General features: G+C 47.2%; 2 protein-coding genes across 7 annotated transcripts in view; both read left to right on the top strand.

The window, feature by feature from the left end:
* The first annotated feature begins 579 nt into the window (after positions 1–579).
* Mob3c (MOB kinase activator 3C) lies at positions 580–8486 on the top strand. Of its 3 annotated transcripts, none has more exons than XM_013144220.3 (4): positions 580–889; positions 3891–4358; positions 6086–6288; positions 6581–8486. In XM_013144220.3, the coding sequence occupies exons 2-4, from the start codon at positions 3941–3943 to the stop codon at positions 6608–6610; spliced, it is 651 nt and encodes a 216-aa protein (XP_012999674.1). In that variant the 5' UTR covers positions 580–889; positions 3891–3940; the 3' UTR covers positions 6611–8486. The 3 variants fall into 3 exon arrangements, with proteins under 3 accessions (XP_012999674.1, XP_005000254.1, XP_003462528.1); XM_005000197.4 differs by having other exon boundaries at positions 580–982; XM_003462480.5 differs by having other exon boundaries at positions 581–774.
* Positions 8487–11207: 2721 nt separating this feature from the next.
* Mknk1 (MAPK interacting serine/threonine kinase 1) overlaps positions 11208–19218 on the top strand; it is a 39002-nt gene continuing 30991 nt past the window's right edge. Inside the window, exon 1 of one of the 4 annotated variants that reach the window (XM_013144223.3) lies at positions 11208–11340. The gene's annotated coding sequence lies outside the window, so the exon portion shown is untranslated. The remainder of the gene's footprint in view (positions 11341–19218) is intronic. The other 3 variants (XM_063236401.1, XM_063236402.1, XM_003462529.5) reach the window with 3 other exon arrangements.

Raw genomic sequence — 19218 nt, 5'->3', positions numbered from 1 at the left:
GGATTTGGTTCAAAGAAAAGCTTTCCAAGATGTGAACAGCTGAGATAAAGGTCTAAAGGTGGATGTGGGATGACTCTGGGTGACAAGTGAGAATGGATCTAGCCAGAGTAAGGTCCTCCACACCATGGACCTGTGAAGTGTAGGATTTGAGCACTAGAAACTGAGCCGTAGTAGGGGATGGGGCAGTCCTCTCAGGGTGAGGGACTCTGATTCTGACTGTCAAGCACGCATTCCTTCCGTCACTCATTTATTCAAAGGGGTTTTAAATGTTTGCTAAGTGCCCTGAGAGAAGCTGAGGGCGTGATAGGGAGCCTCCACTTCATACTGAGTTCTGAGAGGAAGGAGATGCAGGTGATTCCAGGAGGACAAGGCCACCCCTGGCCTTTGGTTTCTGCTCCAGACAGAATCTGGGGCTGCCTCTTTAGTTGAGGTGCAAGGAGACAGCAAAAGGGCTGGCTGCTCCGTCAGTCCCCTTCCCTACGGGAAGTGGGGTGCCCGATATGGACTTTCCGGAAAGGAGGGGTGTGGTGTCTTTGCAGCGGGGTGGGGGGAGTCCCTTTCCCCGCCCTCCTGGCTCCTCGGCCTCGGCGTGGCGAGGCCCGGGGCGGAGCTGCTGTCCCTGGCGGGCAGGAGGACTGCCGCGGCCCGGCGGGGCTGGCGGGCCGCACCGGCGCGGGGCAGGAGGCCGGGAGGAGGGCGCCGCAGCGCGCTAGGACTTGACCGTGCGCGGCCGGCCGCCGGAAGACTGGAGCTTCGCACCAGGCCACGTCGCGAGTGAGCGCCCCCCGCCGCCAGGCCCTGCTTCCACTTTCATTTCTCCCGCGGTCCCGGGGTGGCACCGCCGGAAGGCGACCCGGGCGGGAGAAGGCTGGCGACCCCGAGGCCCAAGGTCCTAGGCTCACCTCGGCGAAAGCCGGGACGAGGTGGCAGTGCGGAGGGGGGCGTGTCTTTGGGAGCGGAAACGTCAAGCCGGCTCCTCCAGGTCCTCCACCCTGCTTGGCCCTGACAGCTGGTGGCAGAGCGGAGGGTGGGGGGTGGGGATTAAAGGGCAGCCTCGGGTGGGTGTGAGCGGCAGGGACAGCGTGGAGTCCTCGCCTTGGCTTTCATAGGTCTGTCCTACGTCCCAGGCCAGATTCTGAACTCGAGCTGGGGCCATCTTCATGCTGAGCTCCTATGTGAAGCCCAGGAGCCCGCAAGAGTATCCCTGGCAGGGAGCTTAATGTCAGCAAATGCATGGTCTTCATTTGGGAAGCCCAGGTGCACAGGCAGGCAGTGGATGAGCAAATCTCCGGCCATTCAGTCAGCCCTAGAATATGGGGGCTAAACAGTGGATCGGGGAGAGTGGTGGAGGTTCAGTGAGAGACAGGCTCACCAGGGCAGAAAAGTGGGAGTGAAGAGCCATGAGACAAGGATAGAAAGGCACCTGTCCTGTACCCACTTCCAAGCTTACATTTTCCTAGGAAAAGACTCAGCATGAAGATGGGACTCTAGCTCCCTAATGCAGATACCCAAGTTGCTGGGGGTAAGGGGTGCCAGGAGGTGTCAGTGTATTAGGGACAGGAAGCAGGTAGGTCTGATTGGAAAGAAGTTGCTGACCCCCTCCCTCTACTCTGCTCTCTTATCTGCACCAGGTCAGTGACCAGCTAGTGCAGGGAAATGATCTTTAGCTCTTGTCGTGGGCTGAGCCCTTCCTTATCCCAGCTCCTAGTTCTGCCTGTAACTTGCTATGTGATTGCAGCTTCCTGTCCTGTCTGAGCTTCAATTTCCCCATTTGAACAAGTGGGCTGCGCTGTGATTTTTCTCAGGGCTATTTCAGTTGTAAGACTCTTGAGTATAAGCTTCCTTTAAAGCCTGTGCCAGCCTCTGACCTAAGTGGTCATAGGGTAGAAACAGCAGTATCCAAACACCAGCCTTACACAAGGAGGTGATCAGAGCCCATTGGAGGAGGCTGCAGGAGGAGGGAAGATTGAACCTGTTGGAGTGTTGTCAGGCCCAGTGAGAGAAAATACACAGGCAGCAGTGAGGGGCTGTGTTCAGGGGTCAGGAAGAGGCCTAGCGTAGCTGGTGTAAGGAAGTAGCACAGGAGAGGTAGGGGGTTGTGTTGAATGCCAGAATGAGAGTCTGGATTGTTAGCAAAGGGGGCTGTGTAATGGTGAAGGACCTGGGAACCCCCACCTAATTGCAGCGTGAATGATTTGGAAAGTACCTGTAAAAACAGAGCATCAAATGGAGACAGCAAGTGAAGGATAGAAAATCTCCTTTTCATTCAGGGCACTCAGGTCCCACCCTTTCTTTGAGAGGAAGTAGGGAGTAGGGATGAAAGAGAACCTTCTGCATCTTTGAGTTTTCTTTTCAAGAGGACAAGGGCCTGCTAAGAGACCTGTTGCTGCTTTGTAAACAGCTTTCATTTTTCCTGACTGTTCTGGCCCTGGCCTGCCTGTTGTGATTATAAGGAAGGACCCTTGTGCCAAAATTTGTTATAATTTGATTTATTGCCAGAAACAGCATCCCCTCCATGTGTGCTATGCCTTTCATTATACTTAGTTGACACTTGTCCTACCCTCCCCTTCCCAGTCCTGCCCATCAGTTAAGCAGATGTGAGTTGCTTCCAGAAAAGGAGATCTGAGCTCAGTGTATCAATGTCAGTCTGAAGTCAAGGCTCTGTGTGGGGCGAGAGTAAAACTCAGATTCACCAGGGTCAAAGCACAAGTTAGAGTGTAGCCTGGAACACCAGCTCAGTGCTTAGCTTACACTCAGCCTTGGCACTCAGTCTTGGGACAGGGTCAGGGAGTAGCTTGTGGCTACACTCCATTCTCAGCAGATACCTGGGTCTGCCCTGCCTGCTGTGTTAGATATTCACAGGAGAGATGGATGACTGCTCTGAGACATTCAAAAAGCTGGCTGTATCAGAGTGACCCAGTATTTGCTTGTGCACTGGCACTATAAATGTTACCCAGCATCCAGTGATGAAGCTGTACTAGAACCCAGAACTCTTGCTTCTATGTCTGGGGCTCTGATTGTTGCTTCCCAAAATCTATTCTGAGTCTGTGATCTTTCACTTGTAGGAGACCATATAAACAAAGCTGTAGATAGGCTTGGCTCCCTTCCTTGTCCCTCCCCCACCTATATGTCAGGTGCAGAGTAGGCAAGGTAGGAATGTCTTTCCAGTGTCCGGTGCGGAGGGACAGCCAGTGACTTACTCACATTTGGAGCTGCAAGATGAAGGCTTGGGAGGAAGACCATTCAGCTGTTGTCAGAGGAAGCTGTGCTCTTGGCCTGCCTCCCTCCCCCTCCTCCTGTGCCTGCAGCAACACTCAGAGGCCATCCAGCTGGCCATGTGAGAGCCCTTTCCTCTCAGAGTAAAAAAAAAAAGGAAAGGACATGTTTGGTAGAGAAGTCCCTCCTTCTCCCTGGGAATCCCAGGTGGCCGGATGGATACGGGATATCCCAGAGGAAGTCAAAAGCCAAGACCTTCCTCCTCCCTACAAGCACAATGCAACCAGCTTTACCATACTGCACAGCTGGCTTACAGGGCTTCCTAAAGTTATCTTGTCTACACCTCTTTCTCCAGGTGGGCCTGCGGGAGCCTCTCCCACCTTTGTAACAATTTGCAAGACTGAGGAGCAGCTGTTTGAGCCCTGGGCCAGCCCCCTAGTGGTGAGACGCGTTGAAAGGAGAAAGGAGTTCTTTGAAGGCACAGTAGGAGGAGCTAATGTAGCTTGGAAAGTGCTTAGGACACTGGACCTAAGGGAGGAGGAATTCAAATTCGGGTTGAAAGGGCAGAGGTTGATCTAAAGCAGAGAGGTGAGAGAGAAGCGATGTATTGGAAACTCAAAACCCATATGATGAGGTCCTGACCAACCTACACCCCCTGCTTTTGTCCCTGACAGGGGATCCTGAGGTCTCTGCCCCCGGACACCCAGCTCCACCAGTTCTGAACATGGCACTGTGCCTGAAGCAGGTGTTTGCCAAGGACAAGACATTCAGGCCTCGAAAGCGCTTTGAGCCAGGCACACAGCGCTTTGAACTGTACAAGAAAGCACAGGCATCGCTCAAGTCAGGCCTAGACTTGCGCAGTGTGGTGAGGCTACCACCTGGTGAGAGCATCGATGACTGGATCGCAGTCCACGTGGTGGACTTCTTCAACCGCATCAACCTCATCTATGGCACCATGGCGGAGCGCTGCAGCGAGACCAGCTGCCCGGTCATGGCCGGCGGACCGCGCTATGAGTACCGCTGGCAGGACGAGCACCAGTACCGGAGGCCTGCTAAGCTCTCCGCACCGCGCTACATGGCATTGCTCATGGACTGGATCGAGGGCCTCATTAATGATGAGGACGTCTTTCCCACGCGTGTTGGTGAGTGCACCTAGCTGGAGGGTCTGCCTGGCCAGGAAGAGTGGGAGCTACCAAAGGACAGATGCAGCATTTAGTTTAATAGAGCAGCTTTAGAGAGCAGGAGATTTTCCTTGCCATATTGTAGGAAAGGAAACTGCAGCTGAGACAGGTTAAGTGTTTTACTTGCCTTTGAGGCTCTTCTGACCCAATGCATGAGTATCCCACTCCGAGCCACACCAGCTCATGCTGACCTGACTTCCAGCCTCCTGGTAGTTCTCTCCCATTCCTGGCCCCAGGAAAAGGAAGGGTGTGAAGACTGAGTGGGACAAAGGTATCTAACTCAGACTGAGGGCAATTTTTCCTTGTCAGGTGCAGGTCACGGGCCTTTTTTTTTTTTTAATCTCAACTGTGCAGCCTGAGTGGGTGAGGGAGGAGAGGAGAGGTGATGTCATCCCAGCCCTGCTTCCTCACTCGAGCTGAGCAGGCATGATAATGTGTTCAGGGGCTGCGGATATAGCTCAGTGGCACAGTGCCTGCCTGTCAAGATGAGGTCATGAGTTCAGTTCCTGATACCAAAGAAGCCCCCAAAACAAACAAAAAAACAAGTACTGATAATGTATTCAGGACAGTCCAACCTGTACCTCTGGCCCTGGCTCCCACCTGCCTCCTGCTTTTCCTTGCTGTACCTCTGGGACTCAGAAAAGTGGGTCAGCTGGTCAAGCCCAGAGGGAAGATGTCAGTGTGCTGAGGGAAGCTGGGTACCAAGTCACAATTCTGTGGACATGGCTTCTCCCCAGGTCGTAGCTGCCATATCCTGCACTGTCTTACCTAACAGTGAGCCTGAGTCCAAAAGAGGCTAGATCAGTTGTATAGTGAAAAGTAATGTAGTGAAAAGACCATTCAAATCCTGACTCCAGTCTCAGCTGATTAATAATTATGTGGCATTGGGCAAATAGTTTCCCTTTTGCACACACCCTCTTTTGTCACACCTAGAATGACTATCAGCCCCATAGCAGAATCATTAGACTTAGAGGCCAAAGGAACAAAGGCTGAACTCACAGTTGGAAGTTTCTTTGTGTTGTTAACTATTTGAAGGAATGAGGGAATGTCTGAGTAAATTCTCAAGAATTAATAATTATCAGCATTTGGCATTTGGGGCCCACTGCATGAGTGTTGAAAAGAGAAGGGACGCCCAGTGGGGCTAGAGAGGGAGGTCAGGATCAGGTCATGAAAAGCCTCTTTTAATGCCATGCTGGGAAGTTAGGACTTAATCCTGCAGTCCGAGGTTCTTAAAAATAAACCGAGATGTTGGTGGGTTTCTTTTGGAATTGTATGAATGGATGTGATCCTTGCAGTACACTATTTCTGGGGAGAGCTTGAGCCATAAAATCCATCATAGTCTAAGAAGGTGATCTAAGCCCAAGGGTAGAAAAGGTGGAAGATGATTTGTATTTTGACAGGGGAAAGACCAGTCAAATATATGATTCATTAAAAAGCAAAGTATGAAAGAAAGAGAAACTCTTCTCCCCCTCTCGCTCTCCCTCTCCCTGGCCCACAGCCTGTCTCTCTCCCTTTTCCTTTCCCTCTCTTTCTCTGTCCCTCCTCTCTCCCTCTCCCCCACACGAAAATGTGCTTAGAGATGGGTCAGCACTACCCTGTGTGAAGGCTGCCTGTATAGAGGAGGCAGTGGTGGACTGAGTTTCATTATAGGATGTTGATTGCACTGTCTGTCCCTCTCTGGCCCCTAGGAGTTCCCTTCCCCAAGAACTTCCAGCAAGTTTGCACCAAGATACTAACCAGGCTCTTCAGAGTCTTCGTCCACGTCTACATCCACCACTTTGACAGCATCCTCAGCATGGGGGCAGAGGCTCATGTCAACACCTGCTACAAGCACTTCTACTACTTCATCCAAGAGTTCAGCCTGGTGGACCAGCGGGAGCTGGAGCCACTGGTGAGACCAAACCCTTCCTTGCCAAGGGTAGCTTCTGGGAGTTTGCAGACCCAAAGGCTACCTGCTGTAAAAAACTCCAGTATCCCAGTGGATTAACATTTAATAGTGGATTGTGTACTTCAGTGGAAAATTCACTCAAGTGTCAGTTTACACCCCAGATCTGCACCCTAGAATTGGGGAGGAGTGGGAGGGACCAGGCTCAGGCAGGAGAGTAGTTAGGCCCTGTACTTTGGGAAAGGGCTTCTGTAAAACTGAGGTCAGGCTGACTCTTCCACACCTTGTGTCTCTATAGAAGGAGATGACAGAACGCATCTGTCACTGAATCCAGTCCTGGACATTGTTGGACCATCTGAACACAGCATGGCTAGTGGAGGAGACTCTTGGGATTCTGGTGATAGAAGAATCTGAAGGCTCCAGGACTCCTTTGCATACCCAGTGCCTCCAGACTTCTTTTGCTGTGAAGTCTGTCTGTGTGTCCCCCTGACTATGAATGGAGAAGAAAAGGGCTTCAAGTGGCAAACAGAAGGAATGGAGGAATCAAAACCCCGGCAAGAGGTCTGGGAGTGGGGTGGGATACCAGGTTCTTTTCCATTACTTGACCCTTCCATGCTGGTTCCCAGGCCTGTTTGGGAAGTGTGTGTATGGCAGAGGTAATGGCAAGAAAGGTGCAAGAGAGGAGTGCCTGTGTGTGAGTAAGCCCAGACACCAGTGTGAGTGTGTCTGTGAGCATGATTTTGACCTTAGAGTGTGCCTGAAAGCCAGACCCTCCCTGGCACATAAATGGGCCTTCACAGATATTGGATGGATGGACCATTGGATGTATAAAAAGACTGGGACTATTTGACCATGACCACTATAGGAATAATGACAGGCCAGTATCCCCACTCAGGGTATCTGACCAGATGTGTAAGTACATAAAATGCAGTTGGAGAGGTAGTTCTACAGGTAAGCCTTTCAGACAACCATCTTCCACCAGCATGAATCCTGGGGTGCTAAGTGGAAGTTGGAAAGGGGAGCTTTACCTGAGTTCCTTAAAGCCCAGGCCAACCACATTTCTGATTTTTTCAGCCAAGGATGCTAAACAATCTGTCATTTCACTCATCCCTGTCTCTAGGGGAGCCCTATAATAAGTCTTCTAAGCTTCAAGATGATCCTTTATGTCCATGAAGATCTCCTGTCTCTTAAACTGGGAATCATGTTCTCCTGTTTAGCTCCCAAATCTACAGGCCTGACTCATAGGCTCTGAAGCCCAGCACAAAATAAACCTTCAGCCCAAAACGCCAGTGGTACTCGACTTGGGAAGTATGTGGAATCTTGTCTCCCATCCCAGGACACTGAGGATCACGTAGCTATGGAGAGCCCCTATCCTAAAAATACTTGCCTTCTTCCCAACCATCTCAGAGACAGTCAGCTGGCTGATCTCCACACAGCTATTCACAGAGAGGCTGGGATGTTCAATCAGCAGCCCATTACTCAGTACTTCCATGCCCAGCCCTGTGCCCAGACCCATGTGTGTGGGAACTGAAGCAGGAAGAGGATTCTACCCTCCTGGAACCTACACTGAGAGGCTAGGATGGAGAACCAGAAGGGCCCTGAGAATCATCCAGTCTCAGTTTCTCAATATACAACAGAGGAAACTGAAGCCAGGTAAAGGGAGAAAAACTGTCCATCCTGAGGATGAGTCTTGTGGAGCTGGAGTAAAATCAAGTGTTTGTGACTCCCATCCCAGGGCTCATTGATTATTACACAGAGATGCATATGGAAAGAGGTTTTCTCCAGGACACGACTGTTCTGCTTTAAGCAAAGATTTCTAGCCAGATGGCAAGAACTATAACACTTTCTTGGATTGGCTGGGGTTGTCTGCCAAGCCAACCCTCCAAAATCATGTTCCTTTCATGGCCTAGAAACTGCCTGTCCTCTGGGGAAACCACTGAAGGCTTGCCAGCCGAGCCTGGGATTTCTGCCTCTGCCGGCTCCAAAGAATTTCCCAAGAGACATATTCTGGCATGGCAACTTTACCAGCAGCTCCAAAGTAAAGGGAGTAGGAGCTTCCTCCAGCATTGGCTGTGGCTTACACGATGGATTCTAGGCTGTGGCAAGGGCTGATTGCGGGGAAAGGTTGGGGGAATCTATTTTTGTGAAAAAGAAGAAAGACTTTATTGTTGTTATTTTTGGTAAAATAAAAGAAGTAAACTAAAGCAGTCACTGGTGAGAAGCTGTGGTCTGGGTGCCACAAGGATCTAGGGCAGAATGGAGCTTAGGGGGATTTTGTTGTGAGATCCTGGACCATGTGGAGGTTTGGCTGGTGTGATCATGTCTGGCCCTTGCTCAGATCCATAGGGTGGGGACACTAAGATTCTCCCAGGGTTCTGAGAATTCTAACCCATGCTGGGCTAGGAAACCTTGGGAAAGGAAGGGCTGCTCCTTGTCTTCCAGGAACTCAGTCTGATAGGAAACTTTGCATCCTAATTCAGTTCAACTGGCACCAGCTATGGTCAGTCACTCTATCCCCTTCATCAAGCTGGTTTTGGGGAACTAATGAGTAAAGGGGCAGAGTGAAAGTATAATCCCAACCCTAATTACAGGAGAGAACTTGAAGCATGAGAGGTAGGACACAAAGCTCCTGAACCTATTTTCTAGACCACATCTAAGACTGCTGGCTCAGATTTGCTGTCATTGCACTACAGTCAATCCACAAGCTTCCCCGACAGGAGTTTGGTTCTTAAGTGTCAGCAAAAGCCCACCTAAAGTTTCCTCTCTCCCTGTAAAATATCTAGATATTTTTGTGCAAGGGGTCTCCTGAGAGCTGAAGGCCTGTGTGCAAGTCCCAGCCCAGCCCCCAAGGTGCCATGCAAAATCCCTTTGACCTGTAGACCTCAATTTCCCATCCATTTCATGATCAGAAGTGGACTGATTGATCTCTCATTCACTACTTGGAACCTTTGAGTTGTTCATAATAACAATAATGGCTAATGATCACTATGGGTCAGATATAGTTATAAGTACTTGCATATAGAAGCTTCTCAAATCAAGTTTGTCTTTAGCCAGCTGCCTGTCTCCCCTTTCAGTCCCTAATATCTTTCCATCCTTTCACTACTCTGAGATCTCCAGATTCATTCTGCCCTTCATTCTGCTGCTCCTTCTAACTAAAGAAGGCCCAAGGTCCATCATTCTAAAAGGGTGTCACACATCTCCTATAACAAATATAGAATGCAGTACCTGAGTTCGTAAACAATTCTGTTTGCAAACAACTCAGTTCACAAATAAAAGCATTTGGCTAAGTTTTGTTTCTGTTCACAAACACTGCATGTGATGACAAACACAACCACGACCATCTTCCCCCAAAATGTAAAACAAATTAAATCCCTAAACCAAGGCACCACTGTATCTCACTACCTCCTCCAACCCTGGGCAATACAAACTATTAGAAAGTCCATGTGCTGGCGTCTAGGTAATTTTGAAACACATCTTGAAGGCAAGAGTAAATTTACCTCAGAACTATGTGGTCCAAGGATCACAACTTCCATAGCAATGTCCACAAATACATCAGGAAGCTGACATGGATATCACTTTGAGAGATGCAGAGGGGACTGCAGAGAAGTTAAGAAAGAGAGAACTGGGTCCTTGGTGATCAAATAGCTACTCCCTCCAAAGTGCAAACCCTACCAGAAGGTCCTTGGAGAGGCACCGTATTGGAATTAGTCACAGTTTGGCTGGGAAGCCAACTAGACTTTCTTTTCCTGGTGGCTCATCAGCCATGACAATCTTTGGAGTAGCAAACAAGGGAGTAAGCCATCTTCTCCCTAGAGCAGATCATCCTCATGTTTAGTAAAGAACATCCCACCACCTTTGGCTCCCATGAACCCTACAGCCTGAGATTCACTGCTGCCACCTTACGTAAGGAGCTATGAAACCTGATGTGGAAAGAGCCACAAGCAAGGCTGGAGTCTCACCTGCTTCGGAGGGGCCTTCCTTCTTCTGAACCCCACCCTCCAGCCCTTCTCTGATGGTAACTGAACTTGGTTGCCATGTGGGGAGCACAGCAATCTGGATTAGATCATTGAGTCATGACCAGCTGGCTATAGAGATGGTTAGGGAAACAAGTCCTCTGAGGGCTTGAAACCTGCCTGAGTAGCTGAAAGGTGATAGGTGAGAGATTCTGGGCCTTCAGCTTGGACTGATTCCAGGAGGAACTGAACACTGAAGTTCGGGAGAAGATCTCCTACTCCTTCATCTGGATTGGGAAATACAGCAAAGTCCCAAATGTTCCTCAAGGCTCCTCACCTCCTTCCATCATACAGGTGAGTACAGCCCAGAGGGGGAACAGAGAATTAAAGTTCAAGAAGCTTTTTAAGTAGCATAGCTCACCAGACCCTCACCACAAGCCTGAATAAGGTAGGGAAAGGATTTTCATGTCCATCACACAAAGAACCTGAATGAAATCCAAGCTAGGACTGTTCTTCCTTCTTGTGGCACCCACAGCCTGGGGAGTAGGGCAAGGACCTGGTTGATGTATTTATCCATTTACAGTTGTTTATCTCCAAATTTTTGAAAGAATTTTGTTTTCGTTTTAAATTTTGAACAGCTGGAGACATTTTACTGAAACTTTCATGGAAAATTGTAGGCATCCAGACCTTTAAAGACATGTTACAGAATTAGCCCTGTTTTAGAAAAACGTAGAAGCATTTCCTTGCATTCAAGTGACATTTTAAAATTTCTTCCTGGCTTGCAGAAGCGCTCAGTAAATACCTATCACATCTGCTCTGCCCTGCACACGCCCTCCAGGCACTTCCCTACCTTCCAACTCCTACCACCACTCTGAAAGGAGTGTGAGGCCAGGCCCCGCCTCCGAGCCGAAAGGCTCCCTCCCCTCTTTTAGTACGCCTGCGCAGTCTGCTCCCCGCCTCCCCTGTGTGCGCAGGCGCCACTCCGCTCTCTCACGCCCCTTTCTGCTCGGGCCCGCCCCTCAGGTCTAGCTCCGCCTCTTCCGCGTTCCCGACAGAGACTCGCAGGTACGGGTGCGCGCCGCCGTTCCCGCCGTGCTCTGCCAAGGTAAAAATAAGACAGCTCCGCATCCCTTTGAGCAGGACGGGTTGGGGGTGCGGAGTGAGTCCGTGAACCTGAAAGGAGCATTCGCGGCCTTAAGAGCGACTGGGGGTCACGACCCGGTCGTGCTGCTAAGGGACAGCCGAAGGGGACCCACTTTTAGTACTGTTCTCAGTACACTGTGGCTGGTTGGCAGGGGCCTGTCTGTGCCAAGACCAAGGTGCAGCATGCGTCCCAGTAGGGGCTCAGCCTGTGCCTAGGATCAGCTGGGACTTGTGTTGTGACAAGACAGAGTTCGTCTGTGTCTGAGGTTGGAGGTCAGCCCGTAACTGGTTTGAGCCTCAGTCCAAACTGAAGGTCAGGGCAAGGCTGTGGTAAGGCTCAAGGCACAGACAGTCCAACGTCAGGAAGTTTTTCACGTGGAGAATTTATAAAATGTGTGTGCTGTGTTGGTTTAAAGTTAACTGTTTTCATTTATTGAACAGTACAGTACTTAAAAGTTCTGCTGTGTGCTGGTGGTTGTCCAGTGGTGAGAGGTAATAGTTTCAGGTGCAGGTTCTCTCCTTAAAGACCTTCCAGGCTACTTGCAGAAATTGCAGTGAAAGGCTGAAGGCCAACCTGGTGACAGGAATGAGGCAACTCTGGGGATCTCAGCTCTACCACCTCTCAGTTGTATTACCTAGGACAGCTCATCTCCCCTCTCAGTTCATTTCTTCTCTCTATATAAATGGGATAATAGGATCACTGTGAAGGAGAAATAGGATTATATCTAACTCAGCTGCTCAGTTGTCATGTAGTGTGTACATGATTGCTGTGACTTTAAGAAAGTAGGTCATTTTGGTCTAGGATAGTTTAGAGAAGCTTTGGGGAAAGAGCTTATCTGATCTGGGCCTTGAAACCTCACTGGCCTTCACAAGTGGAACTGACCTTGTAGGATAGGAAAGGGACTAGTCTTTAGTGACCACTGCCGATCAAGCAGGTGCTGACCTGTTGGAGAGTTGGTGTCCAGGGTCCTACTAGAGCCTCATTCGTCACCCAGTGCTTTTGGCTAACTATGCTTTGCCAAGTGAAGCCATGTGAAAAGGAGACCCAGAGTTGGGTTTTTATGGAACTGAGCCAGCAGGAGACTTCAGTATTCCCACCCTCCTGCTCCATCTCAGCTCTTTCTCTTATGATCCTAGTCTCTTGACCTGTCTGGGAGTTCTGTACCCACATGCTTAGCAGATTTTGATAGTTGGAGCATGGCAACTCGCTTCTCATGAGGCTAAAACAAAGGAGAGAAGCCTGTAAATAAGAGCTATTAGACTGCAGTGCACATCTAGGTGGGAAGTACATGGTCTCCTTCTAGGAGGTCCTACAGCAATTCTGTAATATGTTTCCTTTTGTATCTTCTTATGAGTGTTCATGTGATCTAAGACACTGTTCTGATCGGGTTATACTATCTCTGCTCAGAAATTTTGCAGACTTCATTGTTTTGTTTTGTTGTTTTTTTTAAAATCGGTACCAAGAATCAAACTCACGACCATGTGCTTGCAAGGCAGGAGCTTATACCGCTGAGCTAAATCCCCAGCCCGACTTCATTGGTTTTTCAAGAAGTCTCTCCATAATCTCTCTTCCCAAAATCATTTTTCTGCCTTGATCCCTTTTTTTTTCCAACCTACACCCTGCACCCTAGTCAAAATAAACTAGTCTGTGTTCCTTAAATAGTCCCTGATTTGCTGCTCCAGTCTGAGCTTGTATTCCCTTCTCTTTGCCATCTTTCAAGCCCCATGTTTCATATTCCCTTTTGGTGATGGTTCTCATCCTCCTGCTAGATCAGTTGCTCCCCTTCCCATCTTCTGCATCAGAGACTGACTCTATGCTAGAGCATTTATCACAGTCTGCCCCGGGGATATGGCACCCTATATATACCCTTGAATACACTGGTGGCCAGAGACAATGTCTGTTTCATTGGTCCTCTGCCTGACACAAGAGGTCTCTGCAATCTTTAGGATTAAATCAACCAATTACATTTTTTATATATTTTGGTACTTGGTTTTTATGAGTTATTTGGTTCATAGGAGGACCTTGTAGTTTTCCTTTTCTTTGTGACTAGAAGGACAGTAGTTTGTATTGGTGGTACCCCATTTACAGGCATCAGAGGCCAGCAAGTACAGAAATTCTGCTTGACTAGGATTCCACATTGCTGCCTTATTTTCAGGTCAGTGTCCTGCCTTTGCTGTTTTGTTATTAGTGCTCTGTTCAGGTATCTGCTCAGTCTCTGGTACAGGTCACAAAGGGGAAAGCTCACAGGTGACTGACTAATCAGTTGTTCTGCCGTGGTAAACAGTTGTCTTTCCCATCTGGGATCAGCAGCTACAAATTCACATTTTTCCTTGCCAACTGCCTCAGCATATGGAACAGCAAGTTCTCTGCTGATCATTAAAAAAATATGCATTGTTGAAAGTAGAAGGAGCTTGGAAACCATCTGTTTCTATACCTTTCATTTTATAGATGGGGAAGGACCCAGAGAAAGAAATGACTTATCAAGATTACACAAGAATCAGGCAAGGGGAGAGAGAGTTTTGGAAGTGCGGTCTCCTGACTTTTTCTAGCTGTTTTGTTTTGGTTTTTGTTTTGTTTGAGACAGGGTGTCACTGTGTAGTTTAGGCCAGCCTTCAGTTCACTATGTAGCCCAGGCTGACCTTGAACTCATGGCAGTCTTCCTGTGTCAGTCTCCCAAGCGCTGGGATTACAGGTGTACACCACTATACCCAAATTCAACCTGTTACTTTTTAAAATAATTTTTAAATTATTTATTATAAATTTTTGAGACAGAGTCCTATGTTTTCCCAGCTGGCCTCCATTTCTCTGTGTTCAAAAGATCCTTCTGCCTCAGCCTCCTGAGTAGCTAGGACATGTACCAGTATGCCTGGGTCTATATTGTTAATATAATATCTAATAATTATTGAGTGATGGATACTGTTTTCAACAATTTAAACAATTTTATAGACTTAGAAGCAGATAGAAATCGTTTAGATCTCTAAATGATCTAAATCCTAAACTATGTAAATCCTTTACTATGGTTTTAATTGTAGTCACCTCTACCCACTGGAATGGAACAGTTCTTCAAAGAACTTGCTCCCAGATCCCCCTTCTTCTATGATGGACAGACATCTTCCTAGCGGTGTCTCCCTGCATGCTGGAGAGATGTCCAGAGAGGAGTACAGGTTATGTTGGTAGAATGGTGGAAGGAATAACACAAGTACACCTTAGTACTTGTGGATCCTAGTTTAGGAATAGGAATATATTTCAAAAGTTGCCTCTTTATTAAATACATAGTTTTTTGCAGGGGAGGAACTTAGTTCTAGATGTTTCTATAATGATTCCTACTCTAGGATGGAAAAATTCAAATCTATAAATACTTACTAAGCTGTTGCTGCATACAAGCCCATGGTACTGAGAAATTCACACCAAAGACAGCACATTTCTTGCCCTTCTATAAGAAATGGTCTTCTCCAAGCTTTCTCCTTCCAGTGTAGTTAGAAAGATAGATAAATACATAAATAACTGATATCAGACTCACTATGGTAAATATACTAAGGAATATAAACAAAGTGGGAGTTTGGAAGAAGGAAAAATCAATCCCAATGTGATCAGAAGATTCTTGATGGGAAGAATTTATGCTGGGCCTTGGCAAGAATACATTTGTGAGGAAGAGAGCAACATAAACAGTGATCTAGAGGAAGACATGTGTGTGTGTGTGTGTGTGTGTGTGTGTGTAGTGGGGAGGGAAGAGAAGTTGGTGAGGAGGGGAAATACACTGGAATAGTAATCGTGGACAAAATCCAAAAAACTGGGGAGAACATTAACATTTATCAAATGTCTCCTTGCTTTGTAGCTTACAACATGTTTTATCCACTATAATTTGTTTAATCTTTCCAATCCATGTAGTATAGGGATACTTATCCTCAATTTAAAGATGACCTCAGAAAGATTAAAGTGACTTCTCTAAGGTCAGATATCTAGCAAGTGGCACAGGAAGCTTGAGCCTAAAAGCACATGATCTTTCCCCTGTGCTGCAGACCTAATGGCCCATGACCAGAGCTCCCTTTTCTGTGACCACAAGATGGAGACTGATGGGAGCAGAGAAGCTCCCAGAATAGGGATACCAGTGAGGAGGCTTCAAACTGTGCACCATTCACCCAGTATGGAAGCTTCCAGAGCCCGGATCTGTTCCCTTGGGTGAATAGGTGAGCATCTTGGCAGCCCCTGCAGTGCCACTGGTCAGTTCACTGCCACTTTTAACTTGTAGGCTTTTGGGATGAGTTCACAAAAGCTTTAGGCTCCTTTGTATCTCAGGCACAAGTTCTGATATGTGATTGGCAGTTCACTGTGGAGTGTCTTCTAGGGAGACAGCCCATCCAACACATCTGGTTGCATCAGATTCAACCAGAACCCATAACAGAGGAAGGAACCCTACAAGTGAGACAGAAGGCTGGCATTCAAGGCTTGGTCTGCTGTTCCTTATCTGTGAGTCCTTGGTCTCAGCTTCCTTCCCCAACGTAGTATGGGATGTGGGTTCTCTTCTGAGGGTTTGTCTCTTGCCAGTGTCATGTGTTGCTTTTCTCTTTCAGACTTGGGGAAGTTTAAGGGAGTAAAACAGAATATGAACCTGGATTCAGAGAGACTAGGGTTCAAGTTTCAGCTTTTCAACCCAAATAAAGAGACAGTAGGTTGGCTATGGAGTAGAACCAAACTGTCTGTATTTGAATCCTGCCTCTGTCGCTGGCTAACTGTGTGAATCAGGCTAGTCACTTAACCTTACTTAGTCTCAGTTTCTCCTTGTGAGTTCTTAAGAGAACTGAGATAACCTACTAACCAGCAGTATACCTGGCATGTAGTAGGTGCTCAATGAATGTTAGCTTTAATAATAATACTGGCCAGTATATTTATGCCCAGTCTGGTAGTATTTCTATAGAAACTACATTTGTTAGGACCATTTTTCCCAACTCTCTCACTCTGACATTGTTTTGTTTGTTGTGTTGTGTTGTGTTGTGTGAGACAGGGCCTCTCCCTGTAGCTCTGCTAGCCTCAAACTCAGTAATTCTACCTCAACCTCTGGGGTGCTGGGATTCAGCCATGTACCACCATGCCTGGATCACTCTGGCATTATTATCTTCTCTCTTTCCATTGCACCAGCAGAAAACTTGGAAATACTAGATTAGTTGATCACAGGGTTACAAATCCTGACATGACAAAAGTGCCTGCAGGAAAAAGGTCAATAAAAAGTCAGTGGCTTGTTAGAAAATCTTACCTGACTTGTGATTCCTCTGCTTCTTTTTGCAGTAATCAAGACCAGAGCCATGTATTCATTTCCTTTTGCACAGCCATCAGCTAAAGGGCTAAACAAGGCCCCTCCAGAGCTGCCAAAGAGAACAAAAATGCAGTACCTCTGGAAAAGGGGTGTTAATTCGGTTCTTCTTTCTCTCCAGTTTAAGCCCTTTTGACCTTAACTTAAGCCAGTTTTTATTGTTCTGTTTTCCATGAATATGGAAAAGTTTCTTCTGATAATGAAGGGAGGATGAGATCAAGATTTTCTCATGAGAACCTTTACTCTACTTAAAATTGAAATCCAGTTAGACCTCATTTTCTCTTCTCTGGGCTAAACAGCTGGGGCTGCTTTCTCCTTGCCCATAAAACTGATTTTCCATTGCTTGGATCACATTGGTTATGCTTCTTTTCTTTCTCTTTGGGTTTTCTACTTCCTGTGCTCAGTCTGCTAAAATAAGGGTACAACCAAAATAATTTAAGAGCAAAAAACTTCAGAGAATATATTCATTCGTTAATATAAGGAAGCATTTGCCCTGTGCCAGACCCTGAACTAAATGTAGGGGGGTCAGAGCTGACTTAGACATAGTATTCACCCCATCCTTAACTCTGTCTAGGATGTTCTGTCTTGTGTTTCATTTCATTTCATTTTGTTTTGAGACAGGATCTTACTGTGTAGCCATGGCTGGCCTTGAACTCATAGCACTCCTCCTGCCTCAGCCTCCCAAGTGCTGGTACTACAGGCATGTACTACCACACTGGACTTTAGGATGAGATATGTAATGAAATGTCACAGTGTGATTCAGTCATGCATGTGTGGGAGAAGCTGGAAATTGTTTAGGGCCATCAGGTACTCCAGGCTTGTAGCTGGAGTATAGGTGTAGGCTCAGAAAGGGACTGGAAAGCAGGAAGCTGGGCTGGGCAACACTGGGGAGACCATTTGTAACCATACAGGAGCTTTGTTTTTCCATACCCATTAGAGATTTTGCATCAAGGAAATGGAGGTCCAAATCTTTGGACCATAGATAGAAATTTTGTAAGTAGCCGGGTGTGGTGGTTCATGCCTATAATCCCAGCACTTGGGAGGCTGAGGTGGGAGGATTATTGTGAGTTCGAGACCAGCCTGGGCTGTAAAGTGAGCTCAAGGCCAGCCTGAACTGCATAACGAGACCTCGTCTCAAAAAAAGACAAAAAAAAAAAAAAAAAGAAATTCTGTAAGTAGTAGTCTTTTTGGTGCCCTACTGTTGTCCATCTTGAAGGTAGTGTGAGGGATCCCTTATTTTTCGGAGGTTTTTTTTGCTCTAAAGGTTACATATGACCTCTTAATTCCTTTTTTTTTTTTCCTTCAAGACAGGGTCTTGCCAGGTAGTTCAGGCTGGGCCTCCAACCCACAGCAATTCTTCTGTCCCAGCTTTCCCAATGTTTGGCCACAATTGAAGAATCACTGTGAGTTCGAGGCCAGCCTGGGCTACCTAGTGAGTTCAAGGCCAACCTGAAGTACATGACAAGACCCTGTCTCAAAAAACAACAGCTGGACCGGGGATTTAGCTCAGTGGCATAAGCACCTGCCTGGCAAGCACAAGGTCATGAGTTTCATCCCTGTAACCAAAAAGAAAGAAAGAAGAAAAAAAAAAAAAAAAAAAACACCAACAACACTGTGTCAAGATTAAAGGCCCAGAGTTCAGAGATGTTACAGCTGTCCCTGGCAGTGTCGCAGCAGAAGAAAGGGCTAAGTTTCCTTGGGCTTTGGAAGCAGTGTTATTGAGTCTCAGAGATTTGTCTAGGAATAAAAAATGTAGTAGGCAAGACTGTCCACTGATGGACAATAAAAGGATACTGTGGGTGAAGTCATTCATTCAGCTTCACTGGAGCCCTTTTTTAGTGCCAGATATTTTGTCAATTGCCAGATCTACAGAGATGAAGAATGTGAGTCCATATCTTTGAGGAGCTTATGGCCTGGTAGGAGGGCCACATGAGCAGCTGTATAGCCTCCTCTGGTTACAAAGGAGAACTGTGGGCTTGATGAGATGCACAATGAAGTAGAAAGAAAGTTAAGAATGCTTCCAGAACTTGAAGAATTAGTAATTAGTGATGGGCCTCAAGGGACCAATAGGAGTTATTTTTCGAGGAACTATACAAGATTAAGGGAAATCCTGATAGTGTCAACATGGGGAACTTATATAGATAGAAGAGAAATATTGGAAATAATTTAAAGGCTACTGTGGCTGGTGACTGGCAGGATGATGCAATCTGATAGAGAAGAAATCAAGAGGAAGGAAGCTGTGGGTAGGGCAGGGGACAGGTCTACTTTGAGACATGTGGCTTGAGATAATGTTGAAACACATCCAGCTTCCATCACAAAAGCCAAGAATTCAAATTTAAGCTACAATTTTGGATCTTTTCTCCTGGGAAGAGAGGAAGTACATATTTATTTAATAGAGAAGAAGTTGACAAAGCAACTTTGGCACGTGATAGCTGTAGTCACAGGATTAAAAATAGCAGCGGACATACAGAAAATGAAGGCATCACATTGAAAACTGGCAGTATTTATGCATTTGGGACAAGACTTTCCAC

The sequence above is a fragment of the Cavia porcellus genome, unplaced genomic scaffold (assembly GCF_034190915.1).
Source record: "Cavia porcellus strain 051 isolate PalLab524CR breed Dunkin Hartley unplaced genomic scaffold, mCavPor4.1 scaffold_25, whole genome shotgun sequence".
Taxonomy (NCBI): Eukaryota; Metazoa; Chordata; class Mammalia; order Rodentia; family Caviidae; genus Cavia; species Cavia porcellus.
The sequence above is the reverse complement of the archived record's forward strand: the minus strand, read 5'-3'. Positions and strand labels throughout refer to the sequence as shown.

Coding starts and splice junctions, on each gene's coding strand:
- Mob3c (XM_013144220.3), top strand. CDS start 3,941: ATGGCACTGTGCCTGAAGCAGGTGTTTGCCAAGGACAAGACATTCAGG. Junction 4,359..6,085: donor CGTCTTTCCCACGCGTGTTG/GTGAGTGCACCT, acceptor TCTGGCCCCTAG/GAGTTCCCTTCCCCAAGAAC. Junction 6,289..6,580: donor AGCGGGAGCTGGAGCCACTG/GTGAGACCAAAC, acceptor GTGTCTCTATAG/AAGGAGATGACAGAACGCAT.